Genomic DNA, 22,407 nt, shown 5'->3' on the forward strand with positions numbered 1-22,407 from the left:
GACATGTTGCGTTTCTGTAATGTAGCCTCATGCTGTGCTATGTGTGATTATGAAAAGTTATGCAGAAGTGTTGCACAGGGTACCCGTTGCACTTTGTGCATTTAAGATACCTTCCAGAGGCTGTTTCAGGGTACCCACTAGCTGTTGTTTGAAGGTACACTTAAGCATCCATTTTAAGGTACCCTATAGGTACCCTATAGCTGCTGTTCAAGGTGATGTTTCCAGCCACCTTCAGCGCCTGTTTTATGGTACCTTTCAGTGTGTGTTTAAAGGTGTACTTGAGCGTCTGTAATCAGTCACCCTTTAGCAGCAGTTTTAAGCTACCTTCTCTCATCTTTTACTGTATCAAGGTTCCCATTGATGTCTGCTTTAAAGTACAATTTCATGTCTGTTTCAAGATAAATGTTAGTGAATGTTCAGGTAACCTTTAGCATCTGTATCAAGGCAGCTATTTAGCATTGTTTTAGTGGATGTTTAAAGGTACCATTTACCGTCTGTTTCTAGATATTATTACACGTTTGTAAAGTTCCCTTTAGTGGCTGTTCCCTGGTACCTTTTATTGTATGTTTCAAAATTCCCATTGTTGTCTGTTACAATGTAGTGTTTGTTTAAAGAACTTTTTAGTGTCTGTTAAAAAGTATGTTTGGTGACTCTTTCATAATCTCCTTAAGCGTCTGTGTTAAGTCCCCCTGAAGCAACAGTTTTAAGGTACCTTTAAGCATCTTGTACTGTATGTTTCAAGGTTCCCAGTGATGTCTCTTTTAAAGTACAATTTAGGGTCTGTTTCAAGGTACCCTATAGCCCTGTACCCTTTTTCTGTTTTAAAGTACCTTTCCTTATATGTCTTAAGGTACCTTTAAGTGCATGATTTAGGGTACGCTTTAGCGTCTCTTTTAAGGTAGCTATTTACTATTATTTTTTTGGTACCTTTGAGTGAATGTTTTAAGGCAGCATTTACTTCCCATTGATGTCTGTAATAAAATACATATAGTGTCTATTTCAAGAATACCTTTAAGGTAAGGTAAAATACCTCTCTTTAGGGTTCCCTTCAGCTTTTACATTTAGGCAGCACATCGTGGTTGTGGGTTACTCAAACCCATCCATCACCTCCACTTCAGTCCTCCAAATTCACTCACGATGAAGTGGGTTGTATACGAATTATAGAGCATTATTTTTCGTCGGTATAAGTAAGATCAATAAATGAGAACAACCTGGTTTCTGATATATGTGAGATGTTTGGTTACAGAAGATTAAAGCTGAAATCTTGACTGAACATTTATCTGCTGCTCACACAGCTGCCCTCTGAACTCACATAGGTGCACATGACATCACACAGAGGTTTTCAGTAAACCAGTAAACCAACAACTAGCAGCCGTCATGTTTTCCTCATGGTCACTCCCCAGCTCTGTGCCGAGCCTTGTGCCAGGAAACAGGTGAGATCATGCTGAGTGAGCAGTTTGTTGTCAACAAACAGGTTTAGTAAAACCAGGGCAGTAATCTATTCTTATTCACAATAATCCGACACACATGGGCTCGGCTGGGTCTCTGAGCAACACTAAATACAGTCAAGCACACTGATTGAGTCTTCAGTCTCTAATATGAAATTTTCCAACATTTCCTGCCAAAACCTAAACAGGAAATCTTTAGATCAAAGAGTGTGTGTCCATATTTGGAGAAGGAAGTCTAAGATGTGCAATGGAAAGAGCAATTATAGTCTTAACTCTGATGCACAACCTGTCAGGACACGAGCATCAGGTCTGGAGCATGTTAGCTGTCTGCTAACGGCTGCTGATGGAGCTAACAGATAAAAGTGATAGCAGAGGTTCCTCTTAAGGCTAATCAGAGATTTGATAACTTATCCACAGTTTAAATATCACACCATGTCATCTTAAACTGTCACTTTGTTTGTGTTAATTCAAGCTGAATTAACACCTGTTTTAATCATTCAGTCCACTGAAGACGTGGTTTTATTGCTTTAAAGGAATAGTAGGGATTTTTCGACACTAAGTTGTATGAAATACTTGCTAGCAGTGTAGTGGAAGCAAAGCTATGAGCTTAGAGGATCACAAATATAGACATGCATTTTCCTCTGTGACAACAAACGTCTCCCAAGTTACCAATTCCAGCGTGTTCTCTAAGAAACAGCTGATGGATCACGTCACCTGACCTACAGCAGGCGTAGTGATGCTGGATTTGTCAAGAGAGAAAAAAGTGCCAAAAGAACAGCGCAGTATATGAAATCCTAGGACGATAGGGTGAAACTTTTTGGTTTCATGACCCTGGCGTCTCACCGGAATGACTTATTCAACGTTCGAACCCAGCCAGAACTCCGACCACGGGACTCGGTGAGTAAGCTCATAGCTTTGCATCGACTACACTACTAGCAAGTGTTTCATACAACTTAGTGTCCACAAATCTAAACTATCCCTTTAAATGCAGCTGTTTAAAATGCATGTCATTAGAGAGCCCTCTGGTACCTCACAGCTCTGAGGCACACATTAAAAAACGCATACTATAATATCATGGGTTCGACCCAGCTCAGACGTAGTGGGCCTTCCTTTGTGGAGTCTGCATGTTGTCCCCGTGCATGCGTGGGTTCCCTCCGGGTACTCCGGCTTCCTCCCACAGTCCAAAGACATGCTCGTTAGGTTCATTGGTGACTCTTAAATTGCCCTTAGGTGTGAGTGTGAAAGGTTGTCTGTCTCTATGTGTCGGCCCTGTGATTGACAGGTGACCTGTCCTGGTGTAACCCCGCCTCTCGCCCAACATCATCAAGACATTTATATTTGGTTGAATATTGGTGTGGACATTGGAAGACCAAAATTAAAGCACCTATTTCCAATTTTAAAGAAAACTGACCACATCTGCAAAAGCTTAACGTCCATACATGACATTTTAAGATCGTTACACATCAGATAATTTGTTGGTTTTAAGATGAGGTGCAGTGAACGTTCTTCACAAAATTCCACGCACATTCAATATCTGAGTTTGGTATCAAGCCAACATTTGGTTTTGACTCAGTATGAATTTTTAACCAAAATAAATCGTCTGTCCAACATGGGAGGCTGATGGAAACACAGCTTTAGGTTTGCAACATCAACCTGATCAACATTTTCAACCACAACTCAACGAGTCCAACGTCTTTCTGGCGTTAGCCTGGCGTCAAGTGAAAGCTTTCAGACGTCTAAATGATCCAAACAATGCATGTCTAACACCACAGCTCCACCTGCTTCGTGACTCTTCTTTCATGTTTTAATGAATGCAAATGCCTCACTATGACTGAAGGACACTTGCCCTCTGAGCACCCTTAAGTGGCTCTTCTGCGTAACCTTCAGGTGAGTGTGACCTCGGTCTGCAGGTGTTCTGTTGTTCCTGTGGAGCATGAAGCCCACAGTACAGCTGCCTGTAAGATATGAACCCAGCTGATCGCTCTCTCACAGACAAGCTTTCATGGACAAGGAGGCGCTGAAAAGGATGCTGCATTGTTGTGGATGACGTCTCTGAACCTTGAAAGCTGCTGACTGAAAGTGTAAAAAGGTTCAGACTTGCAGTATTTTCTTGCAAAGCACTCAATCAATCCATGCTAGATTTCATAGTAATAACTCTAATATGGCACATGATATAAAACTGTTATTTAACCTTCTTATTTAGGAACAAAAGTGACAGACACTGACGGAAATCACTATTTCCTTTTCCAGTACAAATAAGGATTACAGATTAGAATCATCATTTTGAGTAGAGATAATCGTGTATTAGATATCAGTAATTAGAAATGCAGCTCGTCAAATGACATTATGAATATGCAGAATTGGGTTTATAATACGTCAGAATTGAATTATAGATATCTGCAACTGAATTTGAATAGAAATCAATTGTAAAAGTCAACTACTTGTTTTTAAGTTGCAGATTTTTACAAGACACATTTCAGTGTATAAAATACATCTGTTTTTATGGAGCCAAAAGCGACCATATTTGGACAAGAGGGAGGATACCGATTGTTACGTCTCATCCTGGTCGACCTGTCATTATGGTAGCGACTTGTCAATCACCGGTAGACCCGCCCTAAACCCTCCCCCGCTTTATGCTCTCTGTGAGTCTAAATAGGAGCATGAGTGAATAAATGAACATCATGCTGTGTTGAAGAAGACTTGAAACTAGAGATTGAGACCATAAACTCGTTTGTTTAATACATCAGGAGAGAAGGAGGACCATTTTCTCATAGACTTCTATACAATCACACTTCCTTTTGTAACCAGTGGAGTCGCCCCCTGCTGGACATTAGGAGGAATGCGAGTCGGGACACTTCTGCATTGGCTTCACTTTTGAAAGCATGAGACTACGTCCACTTCTTTTATACGGTCTATGCCAGTGTTTCCCAAACGCATGCCCCTAGGTCTACTTTGGGGAACCGCAGGAGGTACTTGAGCTTTTTGTAAATAGTAATTAAAAAATAATAATACATGCATAGTTCTCATAATGAAAGCGCTTTTTGACCAAAAGTAAATGGTTCCTGTGGCCTATTGTTGTCTGTGTTTCCACAGCCAATGACGTATGGAGAAACAGTAAAAGTAACTGCACTACAACGTCAGTCCAGTAGGTGGCGGTAAGAAGAAGATAAGGGGACCATACAACAAAGATGACACCATAAAACGCGACGAACGGGCTGGTATCATCATGTGTGCGACACTACAGTTAGCCTGTTAGCATGGAGGAAATTCAACTTGTGCTGTTTTTCATCGTGCTTTATTGCATTGCAATGGATTCATTGAGCATGAAAGCTCGCGTCTCCTACTTCCTGTCAGCACACACAACCTCACGCCGTGTGTGTGCTGCGGGTGTAACCACTAAGAGTAAACACTCCGCGGCACGTTCGCTCCATGAACTGTTATATTTACTGTAACAGCGGCACCTCGTCCCGGTGCTGGTTAATGCTGTGGCTACATAAACGGACAGCTCACAGACAGTTCATGGAGCGGATGTGCCGCGGAGTGTTTACTCTTAGTGGTTACACCCGCAGCACACACACGGCGTGAGGTTGTGTGTGCCAACAGGAAGTAGGAGACGTGAGTTTTCTTTTCATAAACTTACTGTCGCGGTGTCGATCACGCTGATTAAACATACATTTAAACCATTAGAAACGGTTGATGACACACCGTATAAACAACACAGCAGCAGCCCACAGGTCTTTATAAGGAAACGTGACGCTCCACCTGAACTATCCTACTGTTTCATCAGGGTGTCTGAACAAAGAGGGGTAAAAGTAGAAGGGTGGAGGGGGGGTTTTGTTATAGTATAATTTCCTGTATCTTTTAATATCGCAGAACAAACAAAAAGATATCGCTATGTATGTTTTTTTCCAATATCGTGCAGCCCTAGCGGGTAAAATAAAACGCTGCAAGTACTTGACCAATCATAAACGATCAGCACTGCAGGTCCCGCCCCGAAAGTTCATGGACCTTTGGAAAGTACTACCCCCCGAACAGGGACTTTTCAGGGGGTAAGTTAATTACCCTGGAACTTAATTTAGATCCTGGTTCCTGCTGTCGAAAAGCAGCTTAGGCGAATTAAACTTTATTAAGACAAATTAAACTTTATTAAGACAAATAAAAATGTAAATTTTATAAAAACACGTTATATTTAATATTCCTATTTTTAATGTGATCATTAACTGTGCTAAACTGTTTACTGTTGCAACAAACAAAATTAGGTTCAACATTACATTTGCTCCCTGTGATTTTAAATTAGCATCAAAACAGCTGTAAATGCCAAGAAATAAGATCAAAAGAAAGCAAAAACAAGTTAAAAAACGACGTGATGAAGCCATGTACCTCTTTAGATCGGCTTAATTTGTGGCAAAAACATATTCAGAGGGGGTATAATATTGAAGTCAGTTTGAGAACCTCTGATCCATCCCGCGCACTCATCCGGGGGTAGCCCAGTTGTGTCCGATAATGGATGCCGTGATCTGATGTGTTTACGGAGCGCGGCCCCTTTAAGACGGCGCCGTGTTTCCATTGGCACAGTGACGTCAGAGCTCAGCCTCTCCTCTCTAAACAGTGAAGGCAATGGTCCTGGCTCAGAGTCCTGCTGTCGGAGGGAGACTTTTACACTGCAACCAAAAGCCAGGGGAGACCCGGGTCGCTGAAATGAAACAGAGCTGTCGGACACTCGCCGTGGATTAAACCGGAAACTTTTGCGATGACTCTGACCGGGGAAAAGTAGCGCGAGAAGCAGCAGCAGCAGCAGCAGCACGCTAACCGCCGCCAACAACGGAGCTTCTACTGCAGAGCAACTCCTGGTTAGATGAACGGCCACTGCTGAAAAATATGCTCCAGCCGAGCCGCTCCAGCCCCGGCTTCAGTCGCACATTCCCACTCTTATAATCAGTCTCCCGACACGTTCTCCGGCTTCTTCTTCGTTTGTTTTCTTCGCTTCTTACCTGTAAAGTCCGCTGTAGCTGTAAGTCCCAGACCCACCTGCGAGGCAGAATCATGGCAGGGAAGCTGACAGCAGCGCAGGGCACAGGAATACTGCTGGTGACAGCCAACGTTGGATCTCTGTTCGAAGATGTGAGTTTGTCCACTGATACCTTTACTGTGTCTGTTCACGCTGATGTTTGCAAAGCTGTCTGCTCGTGTTGTGCTGAAACCTGGTCACGACTCGTGTGTGTGTGTGTGTGAAGTAAACACCTTTACTCTCTCTGCACACACACATGGGCCTCTCAGAACCGTGCACACCCATGCTAGCTGTGTGTACAAGGTTATGTCTTCTGCACACTCTCTTTCTCCTCACTGTCTGTATGAATGACATGTATTAGTCATAATCTATGTCGTTATTTGCTCAGATGCAACCTGTAACTTAGTAATCATGCAGCAGCAGTTTACCTCTGCAGAGAGCACCCTCCTCTCAGAAACTTATGAGAGTTAACTGAGGTTTTCTAGGAAGCACAAACTAATATTAAAAAAATAAGTTATTGACATGTGTTTCTGTTGATCTCTGCAGCACCAGAGTTTTCCTGCAGCATACAGTGTAGAATCCAACGCTTCAAATCATGCATGCTCAATCTACTCTTTTAGAAGTGCCAGATATGAAAGAAATAAAAGAGATTTAGGTTGTCATTTAACATATTTTTAATTCAGTTTTACCCTCCTTAATCCCTTAAATCTATTTAATACAATATGCAATTCTGTGCTTTGCAACAGACCTAACTAATACTTGATCTGACCGGCCCACAGACATAATTCTGATCTTATAATTAGCAAACACAGCACGGAAGAATGAACTGATGTTCAACACCCGCCGCTGTAAAAGCTTGGTGTGTATATTCTTATAATTATTAAAAGACTGGATTGAGGTAACTAAGCAGCCTGATTTGCTGCCAGTCGAACAGGTCTACACCTTCTAGTTATTAACTTCCATTCATGCTGCAGCATCTCACTGAGCAGGAGGAGGGTATTTCCTAGAGACAGTGTGAAGAATTACACTCACTAACATCCTTGTGAGAACAAGCAGCGTCCTAATGTTCACTCCAGATAAATCTCTTCGCTCACTTGGCTTATGGAAGCAAACTGCTGTGTGTAGCTGTAGGTGTGTCAGGCTCATAAGGAGTGTCTGTCTACAGGCTGTTCAATGATATCTCTGGCTGTTATCATGTGTTTGGACTCTGTGTTTCGGGCTCGAGCTGTCACAGTGACATGCTGCAAGTTCAAACGCTTTGTGTCACTTTCTGTGTTGTGTCAATAGAGACCCCCCCCCCCCCCTCCTCCCCTCCCTCTTCCTCCCTCCTCTCACCCGTGTGAAGAGCTGATCCCAAACATGAGGGAAGAGCCGTCTCCCTCGTTGGAGTAAGACTATAAATAGCCACTCACAAGCAGAACACCAGACTTCTGACAGACGGAGCCAAAATGCACATTAGAGCATGTTTCCTTCTGGTTGTATTTGAGGCTATCTATAGTCTGCAGCATTCAGGCTTCCCTTCTGCGACGTGTATGTGTTGAATGAAGTCTTTGTGGGCTGATTCTTAACTGTTAGCTCCGCTGTAGATGAGTAAATTATGTGCTATGGCTCCAACATACAATATGATCTGCTTCAGGCCTCCATATAACCTCAATAAGAAAAACATGCAAGCCTTTTGTTGCTAATTGCGTCTCAGATTACTCGACTGAAGGCTCCTGTATTTACAGCCATTACAAATGTAAACACGGACTCGTCCTGACGGCCTCAGCACGCAGGTAAAATGTGTTTGAACAAGTGTTCCTCTTTCACTTCAGGTGTTGATACAAGCGTTTGATGTAGGATGTTTTTAAATGAAGAGTAAAAGATGGCCGCGAATTTGAAGCATTGATCAATAAGTTTAGGACCGGCTGATGTTACAGGCTTTATCACTAATGCAGAGGACATGTAGTTTGTGCTCTTTTAGGGCTTGTTGCGTTGTTTGGAAATAAGACTGGGCGGTTTCACATCTTGATACAGGCTCATGATAAACTTTATGTCGATAACGATGATGAACTTTGGATACAATATATATATATATATATATATATATATATATATGAAATGGACAGATCACACACAAATAATCAGTCTGCACTTTCTAGTTTGCACCGTGGACGGTAAAAGACTTCCAGCCGACTTCCTTCTCAGTGTTTCAGGGCAACCGTCACTTTTTAGGTCCTGATTGTTGCTTACTATATTATTCAACCAGAGGAAGAATTTAAGTAATCGAACATCCAGAAGTTAAGAGAGAAAAGAGCTGAGTTTAGCAGCTCATCTCACAGCCCTTAAAGCATCCGAGAAAGACGGAGAAGAGGAGACCTCTGCTGATAATTCGCCTCTCTGTACAAACCTTGTAAACGACGAACACTGAAGGGTCTTTTTGAGACTTGGTGTGTGAAGTTAAATCCTGTCATGATGTTTCTCCTGCAGCTCTGTGAACAACGACAAAGCTCTAAAACAAAAGTGTAGACGGCTGAGGTGAAACAATTACGAGGTACTATCCAATAATGTTGCCGATTGTAGACCAAAACAGAAGTGTTCCAAGCGAGGCGAATTGAGCCGTACCACGCAGTGCTGTTTTCCTATGATGCTGCAATTAAATGTCTTCTTTAAATGCTTCTTGTAAAAGTATTTGTCTAAGCCATTCCCTCCCAGTGTTTATCATATGTCAACACAATCAGTCGAGTCAAGTTGCTTGTTTGATTAAACACCCACTTATTGATGGTAAATTGGCTTTTCTGTGGAGCTACAGTCAAACATTCATCCTCAAGCTGAAGACCTCTGAGGCATCCGTCGTCAGTCTCATCATGACGGCAGACTTGTTGTTCCAAATGTAAAACGAACATCACCTGTATTTGCGTTTGCAGTTTCACATGCTCACTCTGTGTTTGCACGACAAAGCCCCCCTCCAGCTGAGAGAGAGCTTGTTTGTTTGCTATTTTACTTTTCCAACAAGTTAACCAGCAAGTTGGAAAACAGCAGCCGCACACATGTACCTGTTTGACACAAGGAGAGACTGTGTTCACATGCGAGACACAACGCGTATGACTCTTTCTTTCTGGACCCAATTCATTAATTTCCATCCAAACTTTCCATCACTTTTGGTCAAGAGCTTCTAATCCTGTTTCAATTTTGTTGCTGTGTGTTTGTTAGACAGTCATATTGGTTTTTAAATATTCAAGAGATGTTGGGATGAAAAAACTTGCCATCCATGCTACAAATCTCTTAACCCTACGAAAACAGGCGTCCGTACCTCCGACAAAAGGCAAAAATACTGCTGTAGGCACTGGTGCACCATTTCTTCTGCAGAGTCTAAAGGTTAATTTATTTTAAACAAAGGACGTTACATGTTGACCCCGTGCTGGAACGGTTAAGATGATTAAGATGATAATGCTTCAACATACACTATCCTACATGATGCATTAAGTCCTTCCAAGCCTGAGAATATCCCCTGCCAGGCTTTGCCTTATTATCCGTTCCCATCCTGGAGACACAGTGGGAAGGCTGTGTGGGAATCCCATGGGTCCTGCAGGAATCCTGATCCAGAGTAGTAAACAGCTCAACGCAGATGAAAACAATTAACGATTTTACGAAACCGTGCACTGATTTATTTTTTCCTGCTAATGGACATTACAAGAAATAACATACAAAGTTTGATGGACTTGAGTCGTTCTGTAAATAAACTAGTTGAACTCCAGCAGGAAACTCGTGACAGTTTGTGGGCATGTTCGTATCTGATATGTTGGGAGAGCTCCGCAGTGTTTTCCTTTCAGTATTGGTTTTGTTTAAACAGGTGGACACCGTGCCCGCTGCTCTTGGGTGTCACCAAATAACAGAGCGATGACGCCTGAGGTGCAGGTTTTTAAATGGAAAGGTAATCCACCAACAAACCACATTCAGGAAACGACCTCTTAAAGGAACGTTTGGACTCTAAAATGAATGCTTGAAAAACAAACCAACTCCCACCTCTAATCCAGTTTTCCTTACAAGTCCATCATGCACCTCTTGAGTTGCCAGGACAGTAATCCTTAATATACTCATCAACACTTAAGCTGAGTTCACTTGGACTTTTGCATTGGACATTTCCATTGGCTAAAGTCTTGTATGGTACCAGTAGAACCGGTCCTTTCGGTCCCTTTTCCCGCTTGCCCTCCCCTGTGAGGCACCTTGCATACTCAACCAGGACTTCAAGGTGGAGCTAGAAACCCTACATTGTTGATTCGTCAACAGAATTGTCACTTCTTGCATCACAAAGGACTCAATGCACAAACTGGACATTTTTAAACAACCCTTTGATGTATTGGAGACTGAATACTCTCAAAATGTTGGCGTGTAACACCATTCCATGGACGATCAACGAGGTCTTCTGCATTGTTGTCCTTTGTTTACTTTGGTGGTTAGGTGTAAATTCCAGCTACCTCCATGTTTGAACCCCTGCCTTCATTTAGAAGTACTGTCTGCAATGGAAATGCAAAAGTGATCTCGGGTTTAGGTACATTTACGTACGGGTTTCAAGGTTACACAGAAAGTGGCCATGGTTCTTTGCCGGAAAAATGGTAGATTGCTCCCTCCAGGTCGGGCGCAAGTAACTTATAAATGTGTTCAAGAGTAAGGATAAAGGGGACAGATTGGTGTGGTGTCAGCGGTAATGCCGGACCGACCCTTTGTAGAGGGAGCTGACCCAGAAGACAAACCTTTTATTTACCAGTCGATCTACGTTCCAACGCTCACCTCTGGTCATGAGCTTTTGGTCGAGTCCTAAAGATTGGCTCAACCTCAAACACAGGTTATGAGCTCGGACAAATGGATGGAGCTCGGAGCAAAGCCGCTGCTCCTTTGCATCTAAAGGAGTTAGCTTAGGTTGTTTGGACATCTTAGGATCCTCCTGGGCATCTTCCTGTGGGGGTTTTCTGTTCACAGCTGACTGATATGGGAGTCAGGGCAGACCCAGAACTTGCTGGAAGGATGACATTTCTTATCTGGCCTGGGAATGCTACAGGATACCCTCAGAGGAGCTGGAAAATGCTGCGTGAAGGAAGATGTCTGGACTTACTTACTTAGCCTGCTGCCACAGTGACCCAGCCTTGGATAAGTGGACAAAAATGGATGGACAGAAAGTTTTTGTCAGTCCTGTTTGAAACTAACCAAAGAAATAATGTTCAGTCCAGAAAAGACAAACTATAGGTGCAATTTGTTTGTCCTCTCCAATGTGTGATCCCTGAGAAATAATATCATCATGACTTTTGGAGACGTTCCAGCAGAAAGCGCGGTTTGATTCATCCGAAAGATGAAAACCTGACGAACAGATGCCATCAGGATGTGAGTTGATGGGTTGCTCAGTGGACAGGCTCCTCTCTGCTCATATTATCCTAATGATGGCTCCTACATACTCCTCCAGTGCTCTCATTGCAGTAAACACCGGCCACTGCTGGCTGGTTCTCTTTTGATTACATATGGCTCTTGTTTGCCAAGCCAAGATGACCATATGGTGATGCAATGGATGGCTATGAATAGCCCCCCTTGTGAGTTTGGTCTTCCAACTTATTTCTCATCACGCCTCCCTCTTTCTTCCCCTCCTGCTCCCTCTGTTTCTTCCTCTCCTGACCACTGACAGCTCATTAGCTGTTTCACCGCCCAGACCCCACTGAGCTGCAATATTTACAACACCAAAGATAGAAACAGAGCAGGGAAAATGCTCTGCATATACTGCTCCAAGTATTTTGTCTTCAATGACAGTGTGTGAGTAGTTGGGAAGTCTTTCTCTCCACCAAACATAGAGCAGTGAGGTTAAAGGGTGAATCTGGGAATGTTTTAAACCTTGGACTGATTTTGACACATTTCAGGGTCTAAATGACAAATGGTTACAAAAAGTTTGGAATCGCTCTGGGACATAGCTTCAACCAGCAGCAGTGAAACAGGTTGTAATGGCTGCAACATAATCCTTGATGGATCAAAGTGCGTCCACTAAAAGTTCTTGTTGTTTCCACTGACAGGCTCAGATTGTTATTCTAAGTATGTGACAACGTTACAGAAAGGATCCCTACAGAGATAGACCTTTTTGCTACAGAGATGACATGATTTTTTTTAACCAGAAACAGACGTTACGTCGCTCTCTGCAAACACACCAAACTCCATTCAAAAAAGCAGTAATTTTACAACCCTTGGTGCATTGGACTTGTTGGTCTACCACTGCCCTATTGGTCAGTTTGTTTGTGTTGTAATGTGTTAAACAAATACTGTGTGCAAACCAACTGTTTAAAACACCAAAGTCACACAATAACACAAACAAACTAACAGATCGAGCCAGCAGAGGGCTTGTATCTCCTGTATTCAGGTAAAATTACTCTTTTTATGAATGGAGTCTGGTGTGTCTGCAGAGAGCGATGTAACGTCTGTTTGTGGTTAAAACAATCATCTTCCTCTGTAACAAAAAGGTCTATCTCTGTAGGGATCCTTTCTGTGATGTTGTCACACACTTAGAATAACAATCTGAGCCTGTCAGTGGAAACAACAAGAACTTTTAGTGGACGACCTTTGATCCATTTAGGATTATGTTGCAGCCATTACAGCCTGTTTCACTGCTGCAGGCTGAACACATCTACTGCCGACATTCAAACACTTTGTGTACCTTTAAGTCATGTAGACCCAAAGTTATGTGGTTTAAAAACAGATGAATTCCCCTTTAATGTGTATTTTCCTTGTAAACATGTGAGGATGTCACTGCAGCCAGCGTGGACCCTGCAGCTATCTTTAGCCTTTAGTCACACGGCACATGATGGTAGTGAATTCCCTGACTGAATAAATGTAATGAGCATTCAGGATGTGTATTTATAGTGTTGGCAGGAGGAGTGCAGATGTAAGATAGCAGCCTGTGTTGTTAGCAGATAAACTTACAAGGTTGAAACAGCTTTCTTTCTAATATGAGGTCTTAACTTTGGGACTTTTTTAGCTCTGGTTTTATGGGGAGAAGCTCAGCTGCAGAGACTGTGACTAAGTAATTCATCTGACAGCTGATTGCTGTGCTTCTTCTTCTGCCAAACTGTTCCAGTGTGTTGCTGCAGGAGTGGAAAAGTTTATGAAAGAAAGATCAGATGATGCTATTTTGGATATTCTCCCAGCTCTGCCCTCCTCCGTCCTCTCATAACAGAGTCAGAGCTTCAGAGGGAGAAGATGAGCTGAACAACATTTACCTGAGCAGTCTGTAGCATCAAACAGGGGCAGATATACAACTACTGTTTAATAGTGATGATGTTTGATCCTTCTGTTGGACTTTGACATTCCCAGCTTTGAATCAGGTCCTTATCTGGGACCAGGGGAGGGCTCTCATGTTATATATAACACCAGTGATTAATGGTCTCTGTGCAGATTCACATATACTCCTCACATTCTTTCCACTTCCAATATAACGCTTTAATGCAGATGGTTATATGTGCAATACTTTTTATTATGTGGTAATTTGTTGACATGAGTAACCAGGTTAAGATCATGATGCCCCGATGAGGCGTGACCTGTAGCAGGTCTCCATGTCTCAGTCCACACACTCACTGTGGACTTCCCCCAGTCTGCACTGTGTGTGAGGGTGTAAGTCGTGTATCAAGTATGATTTTTTTTAAGTGCATTTGAGGTATTTTTAGATCATTGACATGTTTGCTTTAGAAATACAAAGTCAGTGAGTTTAAATCAATCAATATCTACACGGTTTACACCCATCACAGAGTATCTCACCTGACTGTTTCTAACTGCACAGTCAGCTTGTTTTCATCTGCTGAGGTTTGGAGGCACTTCCTGCCACACCAACACAGGCAAGATGGAGTAAATTTATTTGCACAAAAACACAAGTAAAACAAACAAAAGGTTAATTTTGTGATTCTGGTCGACTGGCGCATCAAAATCTTGCAAATGTTTGTTTCAGAAACAACTTAAAAAAGTCTTTGTCCTCTCGTGTGTATCGATGGTCTCGCAGTTTGGATGAGCCGCGAGACCAAGGAGTTCCCATGGTAATTACCGAATCACGCGCGATCGAACAAGATAATACGACATGTGTGCTATAAAACTGTGAAAACATCAGGAGATTAAAGAAGAGTTTTAGCAGATCCACCAGGACAGCTGTAAGGTGCCATTCTGCACAACATGTTTTGTTGGAACAAAGTCGTGGAACTCGCTGCCTGATCACTTGAAATTTGCTGCAAACTTCACCACCTTTTAAACAGCTGCCAAATCCTGGTTTATTCAACAACAAACCTGCACTCACGTTTAGCTTTAATGTTATTCATGTGTGCTTAATTGTAACTTGTTGTATTTCATGTATTTTCTTTCTTACTCTTCTGTTACTCTCAGTTTCCTAAAAGCCCTTCTGGGGACGATGTTGCAAACTAGCAGACGCTTTAAACAGGATACTTGCTTTGGACGGCTGTTTTCAGTTTGTCTATGTATATTGTATCCGTCCTTATCAAATAAAGCATAAATAAATAAATAAATAAAACAATTACAGACACGTGGGGATAACCTGTAGTTAAGTGAAATGCAACCTGGTGTCAACACAGAGTATTTTATTCTGAAAATGAAGCGGATGTTTTAATGTGGTTTCGGTGTCGGACTTCCTGTCTCACCCGATCTGCTCCGTGCTGAATTGATGCGCAGTGCTCCGGCATGCAGCAGAGATAGAAGCCCTGCGTATCTCCAGCGGAGAGCTCCGCACTGCCGGAGCTGTGACGCAGCAGAGATGTTGGAGCGGAGATGGACCCAACACGCATCTGGTGGAATTTACGGGTTAGAGCGATGCAGATGGTCCAGCAGGGCCTGGCAGGGCTGCGACTGACGACTATTTTGATAGTTAAAATCATTGGCAACTAATTTTGTCATCGATTTTAGTTGAGTAATCGTTACACCCCCAGTGTGTAGTAGTATTTTCTTCATTGTGATGTCATTTCTTGGAGTAATTTCAAATGTTTCACATCCTTAAAATCTGTTCAACTTAAAGACTATGAGAGTTAAACTCTCGCTGTTGTGGTTTCTATTTTAGATCAAAAAGGATCTCCAGCTGCCGTATTGCAGCTTCCTGCAGGATGTCACCATGTTCGACCTGCACCTACTGTAACGGCGTGATGACAAATGTAAAATGTGATGATAGAAAAGAGTCTCAGCTTTGCAGTGCAAAAAGAACGAATGCTTTACCTGATGAGGTTTTTATTTTCGATACGCTTTAATGAGATTGTGCAGAAGTTAAAACCTTATGAAGAGTTTGTTTGATGTTTATGAAAAGTCTATGATTTCCTGTCTCTCCTGCAGGTCAGGTCGGGGTCACATCATGTTGAAGCTGTCACAGCTTGAGAGGGCTTTAACCTTTGATATCAGCATGTTTTTAGTGTCAGTGGTCTTATATCTGTCGCGTACGGAGGATTCTGTTTGTGTGACGACAACCACGACCTGATTCTGTGCTCATGTGTTGATGTGGTCGGAAAGTTCTCAGCTCGTCACCTCCTCTCTCTTTTTACGAACCCTCTGCTGGAGGAGCCTGACCCTGTGGATGATCTGCACCCGTCAGCAGAGACGTTCACGGTCTGAGCTCTTTGTTTCTCTGTGTCATGAATCTGTTGGTCTTTATACCTGGAAATGTGTGCGGTGTTTATGTGCGGTGCTTCGGCGTGCGTCAGCGCTGTTTATCACAGGAATTTGGCTCCTTTTCATCTTGTAAACCTAAAGTGTGTTTTAAAGAGCTCGCTAAGCAACAGCAGGCCGTGAGTCCGCTCCAGTGTTTGTCTCTGATCCTCTTCAGCTCCGTGCGATCTCACTGTGATGCTGTTTGTTACAGTCACACATGAACACAGACACACACAGGCTTATCACTGTGTCCTGCTGAGACACAGACACACACACTTATTGATTGCAGACGAGCTTATAGCTCTTTAATCTGCAGAGGAGACACACTTGTGAAATAAAGGAGCTGTGGCTGTCGCAGGAGGACCACCAGAAGTCTGCCCACAAGAAGAGATGCATAAAGTCAACATCAAGAGATAAGACCGTCTAAAAGATTTCAGGGGTTACCTTTTTCTGTTAATCTGTTGGTGTGTTTGTTTCGTCTGTTTCCCTGTCACATAAACTCTGTGTCCAACAGCTCTGCAGTGCTAACAGCAGTGAGAGCTAAACTGTGAAGTTGTGGCGTGATTGTTTCTGGACCAAAACAAAGATGGTGATGTGAGTTTGTTCATTTCAGTGTTTTCATGAGCAGCTAAATTTAAGCGTACCGATCTATAGAGCTGTGAACACTGAGCTGACCCTTCAGGTATAGATAATATACCTCTTTAGCCGCTTTCACACACGCACTGCACTCCTGAACATGTCCCCACATCGTCCAGGTGGGGTGCATGTGTCTGAACATTTCACCCCGACTTTACGCAGACTTTCTCCTGCAGCCGCGTGGTGAAATGTCTGCAAGAAGTCGGGGTGAGCTGATGTGAATGCAGCAGGTAATAGTCAGGAACATTCACTTCGACGTTTAGATCACGTGACCGGTGTGAAACCAGAAGAGCGACACATAACAGGATGGTTAAAAACACCCGAGGGTGAAGAAGAAGGATCGTTTAGAAGACGACAGCAAAGATGTCTGCAGACTGGTGAAATGAAGGGAGTCAGGAGCTGCTGGCTGTAAGGGCTGATGATGAAACTGTCAGTTGTGGGGAACACGGTGTACTTTTTACATCATGTCCCGCTTCATGAGACCGCTATATCCCACCGGGACAATCTCCTACTGTGAGGGACATGTGTGAAAGGACAGCTCTGGAAAATGTCGGGGGCTTGGGTCTTGAAGTTTTCTGGAAGTTGTCAGGAGTGCGTGTCTGAAAAGGACATGTTGGACACTGAGAACCATCTTTGATAAATAAGCCTTCTGGTTTCTAGAGAAACATTTTGTAATACACTTAATCCCTTTAAGACGAGTAGATCGATACCACTCTCATAGCTAGGATAAATCGAAAGTGACATCCAGAAGAGCGTTAGCTTAGCATTAAAACAGCTAGCTTTCTCTCTTCAGAGGTAAAAAAAATCAGTCTACCACAAACGCTAAGGCCTTGTATGGACCGACGCGACACTAACAGAAGAGTTTCATCCAGGTTCATTCTCACCTCCTAATTCAACATTCAATGAAAACTTTTGATCTGCATTCAGTTTTTAGGGTGCTTTGACACCTGACCGCTTCGGCCCAGACTTTCAACTTCTCTCTCTCTCTCTTTGTTTACTTCAGGGAGTTTTCCAACATGGAAATTCTGACCAATCAGAGAGCAGTTTCACTGGTAAAAGCTGCCATGTGAACACGAACCAAAACTTGATCTTTGATTCGAATCACACTTTCGCTAGGTGTGAATGCACCTGAATGTGAGGCGGTTAGGGGGCTGTTAGTGAAGCCTGACGCTCCAGCAGCTCCTGCAGAGCTCGGTATGATGGAGGACGATCGACTGGACTCCACATCCAACGATCTTTTCGGCTCCGTTTGTTTAAACTCCTGCTAGCGCTGCAGCGGACCTGCATGATGATGATGTCAGAAGAATACGATTGACAGCGTGCCTGTCATATATAATGTGGAGAGGTTTGGGTGGACTACAGGGTTATTTATTTCCTTTTATGGTGACAGATGATCTGACTTGTCTGTGCTGACTCTTTGGATTCACTTGAAGCTGCAGCCTACACAGCGCCCAGCACACGTAGCGCTCTGCACATGTGAATGCGAGTGAAAGTTTTTCGGACTGGGCTGAGATCGTAGCGTTGGCACCGGCCTGCTGCTTGCGATTTACCTTTGGGCTTTCACAGGAGATGAGTCGGACACCTTGATCAGGTACATGCTTTCTGACAGGGACCATATCATTTTCTGTCGCTAACAGTTGCTAACAGTTTTAGACTTTTCTGTAGTTTTCTATGTAACAAGCTTTCATTTTGGCCGCCCAAAATTGTCCTGACCATCGAGTTCAGAGGCTTGTTGGCCTTGTAGTGCTGAAGAATATCCGGGTGTCTCCCTGGTACAGTGCAGTGTGCTGACACACAGGGCGACTGCTGATCGTCACATGTCAGGTCCTGCTCTGCAGACACGCTGAGATGAACTCGTTCTGCAGGTTCCACACAGGCGTATTGGACACTTGGGAAAGGTCTTTCTTTCTCCTGCAGGCTCTCACACGCTGCAGCCTGATTCTCTGCAGCTACTGTGTGACCTCATGGTTTATTAATGCAGAGAAATACAGCCTGCTGCTTCACCTGAACCCCTTGCAGAGAGCTTGACTCTCACCACCTCTCTATCTTTCTCCCGTGCACCCAGAGCCTCACTTTCCCAGCAGAGCAGCTGTTTATTTAACCCGCAGCCTTTGATGAGGAGCTTATTGTCTCTGCTCCACGTACACTCTGCGGGGGAATATTTCCATGCGGAGGCCTTTGTTATTCTTCCACCCTGAAAAAGGAGGAGCAGGTCTGGTGGAGTCATTAAGCAGAGAGGGTACGGACTCTGAATATGACGGCACTTTTCCTCCTGCCTCTGAGGGCTTCCTGCTCTGGATTCATGCATGTGTCAGAGCGTCTGGACGCTCTTACTGTATGCTTTAAATACCAGCTAGTCACCGTACATTTCTGGAGAATTTGCACCAGCGCGCATGAATCAAAAGTTCATCCTCCATCGCTCAGATCTGCGTCTGGTTCCTCTCAACATCCTGCTGGATAACTCCCTCCCAGTGAACCACCAGTATGTGCCTGTTTGACACCCTCTGGCTCCCTTTAAAGGCAGGCTGAGATGATACATAACACACTCTGTGCTCCTCTCCATCACTACTGAAATAGCCTGATAGCTCCTGTTAGCTGTCACATGACGCCCTGAGCAGATCCAGCTCTGCATTTATCGTATCTGAGAGAGCAGAGAGCGGATAAACGATCCAGTAAGATGATCTCATGTTTTGTAATCCTGTTTGGATTCATAGTTTGCATGCAGACATTTGTGTGTGTTTAAGCTGATAACTGATCTGCAGGCGGCTGTGGGAGATCATTGTTTGCATATTACTGCTTAAATTGTTTTGAAATAAAAACCACAGCAATCACCTTCAGGTGGGACAGATTTGAGCGACACAATAAGCAAAAATATGTAGGCACGAGGTCTGCTCGATATGAAGTGTGATAAATAAACAGATTTTAAAGAGTGCATATTTACTGTCACTCTGTGCATCTGCTGCTCTGCATGTTTCACACATTCCCTGTGTTTGCAGCATTATTGTGCAGCCCTCAGAGGAACTGTATCGTGCATTCATGTTTCTACGCTCAGAATTTGTTTTGTGTCATTTAATAAAATGTTTGTATTCTTTAACTTTTAAGAACGATACTTTCTTCAGTTATTATTATTCACTGACCTACAGAACCTTTTAGCTTCGGCTGTTATCTGTACACAATCTGTATAAGCGCACGTTTTCTAACAGACCACTGTCTGACTGTGCGGGTCACTTCACTGTCACTTTAACCGAACAAGACTTTAGTCATCGGATTTTGAAAGTTAAGAGAGACAAAAGCTAAGCTAAAGTTAGCAGCAGCTCCGCCAGGCAGCGTCAGAGATACACAGAAGCTGAAGCTGCTTTATCCAGTGTCTTACTGATTTTTGTCTCCGGTTCTGTTTGTTCTTAGAGGAGGAGACCTCAACGACAGTGAATACTGAAGAGACGCTTGAGCCTGAGCTAATGTGGTCAGAGAATAGAGGGTCTGAAAAACACAAATGAAACATGGAAGTCTTAAAAATGTGACAACTGAAGCACGTGTCACTGAACTTTATTCTAAAGTTTAAGAACCATCTGCTTTCCTCAGGCCTCAGCTAGATATACTATCACAATCAGAATCTATTGAACAGTTACCTCTGTGACATGTGTTCTCGGCCCTCCTGGAGCTGTGCACTCACTGTACATGCAGCAGAAGGATGTTAATGGTCCAGAAAGATCCTGATGTTTTTCCTCCTTCAGATGCAGATAAAGGGCCAGCTGCACAGGGGAGGATGGGGGTGTTGTGTGTGTATGTGTATGTGTATGTGTGTGTGTATGTGTGTGTGTGTGTGTGTGTGTGTATGTGGGGGGGCGGTATTGAGTGTAACTCCTCATCAGGCTGCTGTGGTGTTGGAGCTCGGCGTCTGCTTTAATTACTGCATCATTAGTCCTCCCACTGTCAGCCTCGGTGCTGGAGGAACTCAGGCCCACTGCAGTTACATCGATTATTGTTTGTAAACACTGAACATCAGAACTGTCTTAACATCATGCACAAACACAGCAGTGAAACCTGTTAGCACTGACCTGTGACCTCTGTCTGCAAGGCACCAACAGGAGGGTGTGAGTGGGCGGCATGCTGAGCTCTTCTGTTGCAAGCACATGCACACATAGTTTTCATGAACAGCACTGATAGCAAAACAGATAGTAAAGACTTACTAACACACTATAGCATCTGCAGGCTAAAGTAGTTGTGAGATGATGTGCAGACTCCGCCTACTCAGTGCCTCACAGTCTGTCACTGGGTACAGTTATCAGTCATGGCTAGCAGAGGAAGCTAAGAGCTTTATAGACCGTGAGCATCATTTGTGTCGTACGGAGCGAGAAACAAATTTGTCTCCTTAAACCGAGTTCCATGATCTGTTGCCTCCCTGCCTGCAGGACACGCTGCCATTGTGTTACAGAGTTTTGAAAGAGGTCAGAATACTTGTTATTAGTTTCAGGTGCATCTTTTATTACAGGTGTGTAATCGCTGTGACTCGCGTGTGCACTGCTGCATCACAAGTAGAGTCAACTATGAGGATTTCATTTCAGCCGTAAGCTCTTGATAGCATTACGCCTCATTAGAAAACTGTAAAGCACAGCTGGCACCAATCCCATTAACATCGGCTCGTGTCCCTGTAAGCCACGCCAGACAGAGAGACAGAGACAGACAGGCAGAGAGACGGACAGACGGACAGCGAGCAGAATGCCTTTGCTCTTTCTGTTGTGATCAAATGTTTTCTGAGAAACATGAATCAAAGTATTCAGCCTGAATTCTGCAGAAATTCAACATCAGAATGAATAAAAGGAGGGAATCACTTTTTTGAGACGTAAATGTAAAATGTAAAAAAAACAAACAATTATTTATTAACTTTAGGGACATTTTTTATTGTACTTTTAAATAAACAGAGCGCTGTCAGTAATATGTTGTGCTGCATTCAGGCTCATGTACACATTAAGCATCAAACTAGACTAAAATCAGGCTCTTTACCTGAATGTGGTGCATCATGGGTAATTTCAAAAACATACTTTAAGCTTTAAACAATATTTTCGCCCAGAATTGAGATACAACAAAGTAATCATGACTGAAACTAAAACTCTTCAGCTCTGTTGAGTGGCGATCGGCTGGGTGGGAGTCGGACCCCCTCCCTCCTCGCTGATCTCTTTGTTTCTGAATTTGTCGCTGGGCTTTTGCCAGTTTTCCAGCACATACGTGTGTTTCTGCGTGTCGTGTGTGTGTTCTTATCATCCTTCACCTTTCAGAGGGTTATCACCCGCTCTTCCCCTGCCGACTGTAAAGTTTCCACTGCACACAGCTGAACAATGAGACCCTCCCTCCTCTCTCCACCTCTCTGACTCTCCTCCTGCTGCTATATTTAGCCTCACTGCATCTTTGTCTGAGACGTCCTATTCTTTCTCTAAGGTCTGGGAAACACTGTGACTCTTCAGGACCGAGCCTCACCCACGTTTCCTCTTCCAGTGACTAAAACAGTGAGACAGCAATAAATCAGAAAGGAGGGGGGTGTTCAGGGGTCAGGTTGTGATAGGACTCGTCTAAATAATGCTCTTCCTGCTGCTTTTTATGGAGTTTCCTCAGGAACACATTTAAACTACAGTTTTTGTTGCTTTCAGTAGGAACATTTCCATCCACACTGTGTCAGAG

General features: G+C 43.4%; 1 protein-coding gene across 2 annotated transcripts in view; it reads left to right on the top strand.

The window, feature by feature from the left end:
• The first annotated feature begins 6,064 nt into the window (after positions 1-6,064).
• LOC138589011 (inositol polyphosphate-5-phosphatase A) overlaps positions 6,065-22,407 on the top strand; it is a 177,762-nt gene continuing 161,419 nt past the window's right edge. For both annotated transcript variants that reach the window (XM_069659282.1, XM_069659281.1), the window contains exon 1: positions 6,065-6,569. In XM_069659282.1, the coding sequence (XP_069515383.1) occupies positions 6,492-6,569 (78 nt within the window). In that variant the 5' untranslated portion in view covers positions 6,065-6,491. The remainder of the gene's footprint in view (positions 6,570-22,407) is intronic.

Source organism: Semicossyphus pulcher, unplaced genomic scaffold (assembly GCF_022749685.1).
Source record: "Semicossyphus pulcher isolate SPU_LCO1_2020_fin unplaced genomic scaffold, fSemPul1.0.p SCAF_12, whole genome shotgun sequence".
Classification (NCBI taxonomy): Eukaryota; Metazoa; Chordata; class Actinopteri; order Labriformes; family Labridae; genus Semicossyphus; species Semicossyphus pulcher.